Here is a 10,843-nt window from a genome sequence, read left to right on the forward strand (position 1 = left end):
GCACTACAAGTGCAGATGCTCACGTCGTTGCGGTATCAAATAGTTCTATGTCTGTGATGGTATCAGGAGAATCGCATGCACTTTTTCTCAAATAGTCTGATGAACAGAAGTCAGATAGGGAGTGCCTTAGTTTCGTATGGAAGTAGGAAATCTATTTCAAGTTGGGGAGGGGGTCATTGAGGGATACATCAGAGCTTAGTATTTAAGATAGTGGTCACATGTGAGAGGTGGAAATACCTAGTGAGACCAACAAGACACAAAGTGCCTTGTAGGGAATGTATTAAGATAAGGGATCGACAGGATACTTTCATGTTTTGTTAGAATAGATATGTTTTATAGTTTAAAGGACAAAAGTAAGGCATGATAGTTCTATCTACTGTAGTATGTGGTCCATTTAATCCAACTGAATTAGTTTGTTTTTGATAGGCATCCAATTGAGTTAGTTGATCAGGGAGTTTTTGTTATCAGACCGCATCTTTCACAAAATTCGCACCTATCAATCTTTTTTGTTCGGATACATCACGATATCAATCCCAATCCTGCTCAAGATTTTTTAAGTCTTAGCTGTCAGGAATCTCTATGTATGAATGACTAATTCCAGGCTATTGAAGTAGATGGATGTATTTTTTAACAAAAAAGGGAGCAAATCCTTATCATCCTTGTTTAGAGAAGAAAAATAAGAGGAGATGATAAAATCTCTATAATTCTGATTGATGCTTTAGTCAAGTCAACCTCAATCTCATAGGTGGAGGTGGTGGATCCGGAAGAGAGCCATTAAGGTTGCCGATTAGAGGGGCGAGAGTGGCAGTGTCGATGTGATTCAATCCAAATTCTTTGGTGAATCAAAACTCCTAGCTAGAAATAGTCCTTAGAGAAAATGTCACCTTTGACCTTGCAGAAGCCCTTATCAGCGTTCGAATAGCTAGAGAAGGTGGAGTTGTTGAGAAAGCTGACGAGAAGAGGTAATGACTATTCAAAAGGAATGCTCCAATTCCATGTTAAAGAGGAGGAAAAAAAAAGAAGAAGGAGAAGATGAAAACCTTAAAATTTTGTCCAATACTTGACAACAATATATACATCAATCGCAATCTATTTATGAATATGAGCTTCTCTCTCTAGAGAGGATTAGAGAGAGAAGCTCCTATGAAAGTCTTCGAGCACAGAGGCCTCCTCTGGTAGACCTTTTTCTTTAGCGGCCGACCGGCTTCTCTCTGTAAAAATTTTCGAGCGCAAAAGCCTCCTCCAATGGATCTTTTTCTCCGACGGCCGGTCATCGGGCCCCTCTCTTCTCCCCTTTTCCTTCTTCTTCCCCCCTCCTCTCTCTCTCTCTCTCCCGTGTCTTCCCCTTCTCTCCTTTTATCTCTTCTCCAGCTATTCTCATCAGAAACCAGCTTCCTCTTCCTCTCTCCCTCTCCCTTGCTTCCTCTTCCTCTCTCTGTGTCGTTGGAACCCCCCCTCTCCTCTCTCTCCACGATTGAGCCCCCACCCTCTCGAATAATCTGGTGGGCTGATGCCGACTGGCCACTGGGACCCTCCCTCCTCTCTCTCATTCTCTTCCTCCCTCCTTGTTCCTTCCTCCGGTGGCTGCCGCCCCCCCCCTTTTTTCTCTTCCCTTCCATCGATCAGCACTAGGTCCCGCTCCCTCCCTCTCTTCTACTTCCTCATATGTTCGGTGTTGAGCCCCGCTTCTCGTTAGACAATCGGCGCGACGGTGGTTCATTCATCGAAACCATGTCGGACCTCCTGCTTTCCCTCCTCTCCTCCGGCTATCTGCTATCGGTGTTTTGCAAGGCCCCCCTCCAGTTGAGCCCCTCTCACTCTCCTTTCTTTGTTTGCTACCAAAATTTTCGTAGGGTGTTGCTTGCTCTCCCTGCTCTCCCTTCTCTGACTATTTGTTGTCGGAATATCGTAGGATCCCCTCCCTCCGCGTTGAGCCCCTCTCCCTCTTCTTTCTCCATTTGATGTTGAGGTTTCGTGGGGTGTCATCGAGCTCCCTTGGTGGTGGGTCATTCATCAAAACCCGCACCAGACTCTTTGCTCTCTCTCCCCACCTCCAACTGTCTGCTACCGGTGTTTTATCGGGCCCCCCCTCCAGTTGAGCCCCTCTCCCTCTTCTGTCTCTATTTGCTGTTGGGATTTTCGCAGGATGTTGCCTGCTCCCCCTGCTCTCTCTCCTCTGGCTGTCTGCTGTCAAAATATCGCAGGGTCCCCCGCCTCCTGCCGCCCCCCCCCCCGATGTTGAGCCCCTCTCACTCTCCTTTCTCCATTTGTCCATTTGTTGCAGGAGTTTTGCGGGGTGTCGTCGAGCTCCCTTGGTAGCGTCATTCACCGAAACCCATGTCAAACTCTCTGCTCTTTCTCCCCTCCTCCGACTGTCTGCTACCAGTGTTTTGCAAGGTCCCCTCTGGTTGAGCCCCTCTCTCTCTTCTGTCTCTGTTTCTTGCTGGGGTTTTCGCAAGATGTTACCAAGCTCCCTTGGCAATGGGTCTCCGGATAATTATCGGTGGGCGACAAATCTTTTCCTCCGACAGGCATTGGACGACGGAAGGCCGGGCCTCCCTCCCTCCCTTTGGTGGATAAGCTCTCTCCCCTATCCCTTGCTTGGATGTTGCTGGTCTTCATAGGTCTCGGCTCCATCTCTGATCACGAACTTTCTTAGTGGACTAAGCCAGATTGTTGTGATCCTCTCTGTGCTCCTTTTCCTCTAGTGTGGGGGTCAACGATGCTATCCTCTCTTCTTGTCGTTCTACTCCTCTCACCACCACGATCTTCGGCGATCGACGATCTCCTCTGGCTGTTTTAAATTTTGAATGATTGTTATGGAAAAAAATATAAATTTTAAATATTGGTTGATGGGTTAGTTGAGGAAAATTTGAAATTCAAATTTCAAATTTGAAATTCAAATTTAAAATTTGAAATTTGAATTTCAGTTGATAGCTTGGAGGGTTCTTCTTCTTTTTTCTTTTTGTATTCACTTTCTTCTTAATAAAATTTGGTGACTATTGTGCTAAAGCACATTAGTCTCCTTTACATCAAAAAAAAATATACATCAATATATATAATCTAATAATGTGACTAATAAGAAAAGCGAATCAAGGCCAGTATGGTAGTGTATCAATGATAATATGGTAGTGAATCAAATTTTGGCTAACAAGAGAATATCAATCAAATCATAGCTAATATAAGTAATATCACCTTAACAATTCTAAATATGATAAATCTTAGTTACGCTTTACTACTTTGGATGGCAAATATTTATATTCACATGCTAGCAAATGAAAAGAGATCAAGTGAGAGTTTGCTTAAAGAATAAAGAAATGAGTGCGACTATAGGACGTTGTCAACCTCATGACAAATCCTTGTAGTTCCATTGAAGAATACTATATTTTCGAGATCATTGATCTTTGCGCACTTAACATTGATGTCATGCTTGTAGCATAATAATTATATTAATGATTCTCTTTTTTCTTTGAGGTAACAATTAAAAATAGGAGTTGTTGCTACTGAAATCTGAGATCAGACTCAAGTTGGTATGGTTGAGATGACGATAAGATTAGTCTTCTTCCAGATATGTAGATTTAAGATGTGGTTTCCAAAGCACCTTGATCAACGAATGGATCTGAAAAGACAGTCCTCTTGTTGGAATCTTTTGGCAATGAACATTCAAATCAGTTGAAATTTAGGATATTGTAGAAGAGAGAGAGAGAAGAGTGGGTGTTGTAGGTGGTAGGATACTCGAATGCTTCACATAAGGATCCTCAGTCCTCTATTTATAAAGAGAATTTAGGGGTCGTCACCAAGATGGATAGGATGCACATTAACTGTATGGTGACGGCTCTCATCATGCTTAATTAACTACAATAAGATTTTTCAATATTATCTCACAATTATAGTCACTTTAAATATATGATTATGATCGAGAGGGCGCAACTATCATAGGTGCTCTTGAGTCGATACAATCATCTTTTTAGTTCATTAAATAAATCAAGTATTATCGAAATGATTTTATTTCGGAGGTGTTTAGTACATTACGTAGGTAATATTGCTATGATAATGTATTGCAGAGAGAATATGATTATCTGATAAAATAATAAAAAATTCTACATTGCAATAATGTTGTTGTAAAATAGTAGAGAATCTTACATTGATATGTTTGGTATATAGTTTAGATTACATGAAATATAAGCTAATATTCCTAAAGTACCCCTATCCTTACTTATTGATTATTGTCTATTTTTTACAGAGATAACTTAATTTCGGGATCCAACCATTTTCACGACATCACCAGTCAGAACCATCCATTATGTTTTTTTTCACCAACTGAAACTACCTATAATTTATTTAATACAGATTTTAATTTGTTTTGATAGGAGTATTTTGATCCTGAAGTTATATTGTTGCAAGATTGTGAAGTTGTAAAATTATATGTAATCACATAGCCACCTTCTTCAGATTACTTCTTTTTAAAATAATACTGTATTATGTGTAATGCAAAATTATCTGTGAAAATGACGAAACAAATAGTATAATATGATTCTCTATTGTAAAATTACGTGTAATTATATTAAGATTACATGCTAAATTATATTAAGATTACGTGCTACCAAATGTCCCCTTTGATCATTATAGATGTCAAACATGTAGATATCCACCACATCAGAGGCAATGCTCACCTCAACTATAAGAGCCTTCCATCCTCCATGGACCACCCTTTACATATAATAAGACGCGCTTATATCTTTCTCCAAGAAACTTCCCAAAGTCAATGTTAATCCAGTCTTTTAGCACAATATACAGATTAGTCGTTAACAAAGGCTTGGATGCGGCCTTTTATATTTGGAAGTTGAAGAGCCGTGAATTGACCATCTTTTAGCAAGGTTTTTGGAGGGATAAACCATTTTCCTTGGTAAAATAGTATGATACACAAAAACTAGAAAGGGTTGGATGCTTTACAAAGCCTAACTTTTTTAGAATTTTTGGCCCTGCCATCGACATTGAACGACAATTCAAAGGATGAAGCATAACCGCCACTATCACAAACGTGGCAATCATGGTACGATGCATATCATTTTCCACAAAGCCGAACAGATTATTTCTTCATAAACTCCTTTATCTTTCCGCCTTCCACCCTAAAAGCAAGAAAGATGTCCCAACAGTGACTAAACTCTGACCACAAAAGAACTTACATCAAAAAAAAAAAAAAAAGAAAAGAAAAGAAAAATCCTCAGCCACTGGCATCTCTGTTGTTGTTATAGAGCTTAATCCTCCTATTAATCTCCTTCTCCAACTCCTCCACTCCCCCAACCTCCTCCAGCTCCTGAGATCACAAAAAACAGATAATCCGTTAACAAATTCCCATCAAATGGATCCATCTGGACATTGAAGCTCCTTCTCCACTCTTGTCATATACTGCTAATAGATCTAAAGAAAAGGACAAAAAAAAAAAAAAATCAAGGATCCGAGAACCCACCTTCGGTCCCAAGAACAGCCCGTATGGAACCCCATCGAACTTGTCCCCATGATGTATCTGAGAAAAACGCCACACTTTTAAATGAATATTAAATTTCCATTAATTGTGGCGCGGCACAAAAGAAAGACAAAAACGGACGATCGGAAGGGGCAGACGCATACCTGATGAGCGGCCGCCACTCGACGGAAGTAGGGCACGTTGGCAATGGGGCCCACCGGAAACCGCCGGTGGACCAGCCCGTCATGGACGAACATGTAGGCCATCCCGAAGATCGTAATTCCCAAACCCTATCACACCGTGACACGTGGATGTCAGATAACGTTAGAGAGAAAGAGAGATGACGGTAACGGCGGAACTTACGGCGCCGAAGCAGAGGCCGGGAAGGAGGCCGCGGTTGAAGAAGCCGAAGGAGAGGAGGGAGATGGCGGGGACGGCGTTGATGATGGCGAAGACGTCGTTGAGCTCGAAGGGCCCGTCGCGCGGCCGGTGGTGGGACTCGTGCACGTGCCACAGGGAAGCGTGCCACAGCGCCCGGTGCGCCCACCGCGCCCAAAACTCCATTCCCACCTGAGCCAACTCAGTTAATCCATTATTTTAGCTTTTTTTTTTTTTTTTTACCCTTACAACTCTAAACAAAGATTAATCTCCAATTTGGAACAAAAGGCGACGCTTACCGCGGCGCCCACGGAGAGGGCAAACGTGCCCCACATTTCCGTCACCGGAACCTCCCCTCCCTGCCCACAGATAATGTTACTAATTTTGGTTAATCTCGTAACGAATTGGATCCATGCCGTTCTTTTTATCAAATAGAATCTAGAAGAGCACCGACCTCCATTTGCCAGTAGAATCGGTAGTAGACAGCGGCGATGGCCATAGAGGTGATGCCGAGGCTGGACATCACCGCCGCCATCAGGTATGTCCGCCTCTCCGACTGCTTCCTGGCCATCTTCTCCGCCGTCCGGTTCAGCAAGATTCGCCGCTCTTCTTCCTCCGCCGCTGCCGCCGCCGCCGCCGCCGCATCCGAGATCCCCGTTTCCTCCGTGATCTCGGATCTCCCGCTCTGCCCCACGACGAAGCAGACCGCCGCGGCCGGCCTCCGCTGCTTCCAGGGCTGGAGCGCCGAGGGTATGATGGAGGAGCGGCGGCGGCGGCAGAGGGGAAGGGGCGCGTAGAGCTGGACGCAGTCGCCGGTCGCCAGGCGGCGCTGCGGCGAGCTTAGAAAGGGGTTTCCGCCGAGGCCGCAAGTAACAGCGGCGGAGATCCCGGCCGCCATACACTATCCTCCTCCTCGCGCTCTCTCCCTCTACAATATATCAGAATGCGAGAGAAAGAAGGGGTTTGAAGCTTGGAAAAGAAAGGTGGGTCTCCGAACCCCGATCGGTCACAGGGAGAGAATGCGAGCAATTAAACGTAAGAAGAGTCGAAGCCCTCGTCATTTTATACTGATATGCTTCATCAAATGCCGCCAGAAATATTTATAATTACGGAGAGTGCCACTATGCTCTTCTGGTAAGTCTATCCACCATTGGTGCTCATGGCGATCTTGTTTCAGATGCTCGTTGATTGGACACGTGACAAGCGTCCTTTGAGGGAAGACCGTGAAGTTAAGGCCGGCGTTGTAATCTAAGGTTGCATTTGGTGCCGCCGGTATCTTTGGGTGTGAATTATTTTCAAAATAAATTATTATTATTAAATTATTAATAATATTAATTATTATATTTATGTACATAGTTAATATTATAATAAAATTATTAAAAATTTTGATTAATATATTTGACATGATAAATAAATTATCGATAATATAAAATTAAATTTTTAAAATATTTTTAATAATTTTGTCCGAATGCTATTCTTTTTTTCTGAAGAGAAGTGGCGGGAGTACTATGGATAGATGGTAGCACAGGAAGTGATGGATCGAGGGATGTTGGGAACCGTAGATACTAAGAGAGTGGGAAGAGGGTAGACGCATGTGGAGCCGTGACGGTGGTGGAGACGGGCGTAAAGGAGCCACAAGGATGGTGGGGGATAAAAGTAGAGTCATGGACAAACAAAGAGAGATAGAGGAGTCGCGGGCTAGGAACGCATGTGGAGGGAAGTGGGGGGAGGAGGAGAGTTGGACAATGGATTTTGTTTGATTTTTTTAAACTAATTTTATCCAAAATTTTTATTACAATATTATCAAAAAAGTGATAATTTGAATTGTTACCTTTCTCCAAGACAATCCTGATTGCTTCTCATGAGGTAATTTGAATTGTCAAAGTAATTTGGATTACCATTCAAAAAACATATCAAACACAGTAATTCAGATTATCATATTAAATTACCAACAATCTGACTACATTGTCAGCTATCAAATGCAACCTAAGTGGTGGACCGAAAATATGCACGAATGTATCGGATTATATAATATGGAAGCTATTAACAAGATTTGTCTTGAGCCACCAATTGAGGCAAGTCTATCAGCACTGGTTATTGGTTAGATAGGTCAAATGATGAAATATGGGTTTTTTTTTGGGGGGGGGAGAAAACAGAAGGTAGCAGGAAGCTACCTCTTTTTATTAGAGAAAGAGATGGATACAGAGGAGTAATTTACAAATCCATTCCCATGGCTCAGGAAGGAAACAAACTATTGAGATTTGGTATCTCGAATTCGATCACAGCAGTTAAAATTCAGATGCAGAGAAATCCAGCTCGAAAAGCACATCGTAAGGAACCCGGAGATGTGGAACAGTAGGGTCCACAGGCTGGGCCGCTAGATGCACAGCCCAAGCACGCGCTAGCTCAATGCGAGTGCATAGGCGTGCGGCCCAGGCCCAGGCACGTCGGGCGCAGCCCAGTGCAAGTGCGAGGGCACAGGCTCACCATATAATGCGGTCCACGGTGGATCGTGAGATGTGTTGTGGTCCACTGGTAGCACGTGGACCGACCACGTGGTCCATGTGTGGTTCAAGGCGTTTCACGCTCGTTTCTCACATTTCATGAGCCATCTATGGACCGACATGGTGTAGGGACTAAATATTATGGCGTATAGAAGCTGGTTTGCGCGATCAAGCAGCCAGGAGAGTTCGCAGGCATGATCAGACGATGGCTGAATTTCTGGAGTTCAATCAGAAGTGTGTTTTTGATCTGTATTGAGTTTTGGAGCCTGTAAAGAAGGCCTGATGGCCAATAGAGATGATAGAGTATAGTCGACAGAGCAAACACAGATAGAGCACCGATAGAAGGTCGGTGGCATAGCAGAGTGTCAAGCAGAGCGCTGCGATGGGACATCAACGATAGTGGCTGAGGAGCGGCTTGACGTGAGCAGCAAGCAGACTAGTCAAGATTATGCCCAAATGGTCATGTGAGTGGCCATAAGGCATGATGTAGTGGCTTGGATCACAGGAAGCATCTAGGGGCACTGAGGACTCTAGCACTGGTAGACCTGTGAAAGGATCTCCTTGGAGGATTTTGTAAGAGCTTTTGTGAGGGTGAGTGCTTCTTATTGAGAGAGATTTATGTATAAGAGTTGAGAGTGGGTGTTCTTCTCTTGTACTTATTTTCTTCTTATAGTGAAGCTTGCATGCCCCGTGGAGATAGCACTTGGGCTGATCCACGTACTTAATTGTGTTCTCATTTTATTTCTTCTTTCTTTCTGCTGCAATGAGTAGTACTAGATCCTGTCCAATAAGTGGTATCAGAGCCAGCTTGCACTAGAGTCTAAGTTGCAGTGGTGGTGATCAAGATTGAAGATGGAAAAGATAGACGCAATCAAGATGGAGATCAACTACGAAGGATTGATCAATGCTTTCTTGTGCAAGAAGGAGCCGTCTATAAGGAAAGGTGCTAGCGCGAGCCCAGTGCGAGTTAGAGCTCTAGATGGAGGTGGATTGGATACAAGATAGGAGACTCAAGAGGATGATAAGCGACGTCGCCAGGAGGCTATCTCGAGCAGATCTCAGGTCATGCAGGACAGAGATGGGATCGAGCGGTCTGACTCGACTCCCATCTATTAGCAGCAAGCGTTTGCCTCAGGACATGGGGGCAAGAAGATCTAGAAGCTTTCAAAGTCAGATGGAGGCCAAATGTCGAGTCGAGGTGGAAATTATTGGGATTTGATGTCTCGAATTCGATCCACAGTAGCTAAAAATCAGATGCAAAGAAGTTCAACTCGAAGAGCATGTTGCGAGGAGCTCAAAGATGTGGAATAGTGGGGCCCATAGCACGCTGCCCAATGGGACTCACAGGTCAGCCCACAAGCATGCAGGCCCGCGAGATGCACGGCCCAGGTGCGCGTAGTCACAGCACGAGCACGCAATCATGCATGGGCCAGCAATGGCACACGGCCCAGGCACGGCCCAGTGTGGGTGCGAGGGCGTAAGCCCACTGTATAATGCGGTCCACGATGGACCGTGAGATGTGATGCAGTCCACGATGGATCATGAGATGTGACACGGTCCACAGGTAGCTCGTGATCGACCATGCGGTCCATATGCGGTTCAGGACGTTTCATGCTCGTTTCTCATTGTTCATGAGCTATCTGTGGACCGACATGGTGCAAGGGCTAAATATCACGGCGTACAGAAGTTGGTTTGCACGCTCCAACGGCCAGGAGAGTTCACTGGTGCGACCAGATGACGGCTGGATTTATGGAGTTTGATTAGAAGTGTGTCTTTGATCTGTATTGGGTTTTGGGGCCTATAAAGAAGACCTGACGGCCCATGGAGGTTATAAAGTGTGACCGACAGAGCAGACGCAGACAGAGCACCGACAGAGGGTTGGTAACAGAGCAGAGCATCAAGCAGAGCATTACTGTGGGACATCAACAGCAGCAGCTGAGGAGCGGTTTGGCGTGAGCAGTAGACAGACTAGTCGAGAGTGTCTCTGAACGGTTGTGTGAGTGGCCGTGAAACATGATGTAGCGGCTTGGATCACAGAAAGCATCCAAGGACGTCGAGGATCCTAGTACTGGTAGGCCTGTGAGAGAGTCTCCTTAGAGGATTTTGTGAGAGTTTTTATGAGGGTGAGTGCTTCTTGTTGAGAGATATTTGTGTATGAGAGTTAAGAGTTGGTGTTCTCCTTTTGTACTTATTTCTTTCTTATAGTGAAATTTGTATGCTCTGTAGAGGTAGCACTTGGACTTAAGGCTGCAAATGGATCGGGTCGACCCGTGACCCGACCCGCTTAGATCCGATCTAACTCATTTTAAAGGACCCGTGGGGCCGGATCGGGTTCTAAAATTGGATCTATTCGATATTCTGGATCGGATCTGGATTTACTGAATTTGGATTCGAACCCGATCTGACCCAACTTGAATTCAGTATTAAATCCAACATGTAAACTATATAGCAAATAAAGTAGAATTAGAATTTCAAATGCTCTTGTAGTATTGTT

General features: G+C 44.3%; 1 protein-coding gene across 1 annotated transcript; it reads right to left on the reverse strand.

Moving 5' to 3' along the window:
• Window positions 1-5,011: 5,011 nt before the first annotated feature.
• On the reverse strand, window positions 5,012-6,884 carry LOC105054212 (beta-carotene hydroxylase 2, chloroplastic-like). The gene is made up of 6 exons (XM_010935679.4): window positions 6,300-6,884; window positions 6,145-6,204; window positions 5,831-6,037; window positions 5,632-5,757; window positions 5,471-5,527; window positions 5,012-5,317 (listed from the first exon to the last, which is right to left on the reverse strand). The coding sequence occupies exons 1-6, from the start codon at window positions 6,741-6,743 to the stop codon at window positions 5,225-5,227; spliced, it is 987 nt and encodes a 328-aa protein (XP_010933981.3). The 5' UTR covers window positions 6,744-6,884; the 3' UTR covers window positions 5,012-5,224.
• Window positions 6,885-10,843: the final 3,959 nt, after the last annotated feature.

The sequence above is a fragment of the Elaeis guineensis genome, chromosome 11 (genome assembly GCF_000442705.2).
Source record: "Elaeis guineensis isolate ETL-2024a chromosome 11, EG11, whole genome shotgun sequence".
Taxonomy (NCBI): Eukaryota; Viridiplantae; Streptophyta; class Magnoliopsida; order Arecales; family Arecaceae; genus Elaeis; species Elaeis guineensis.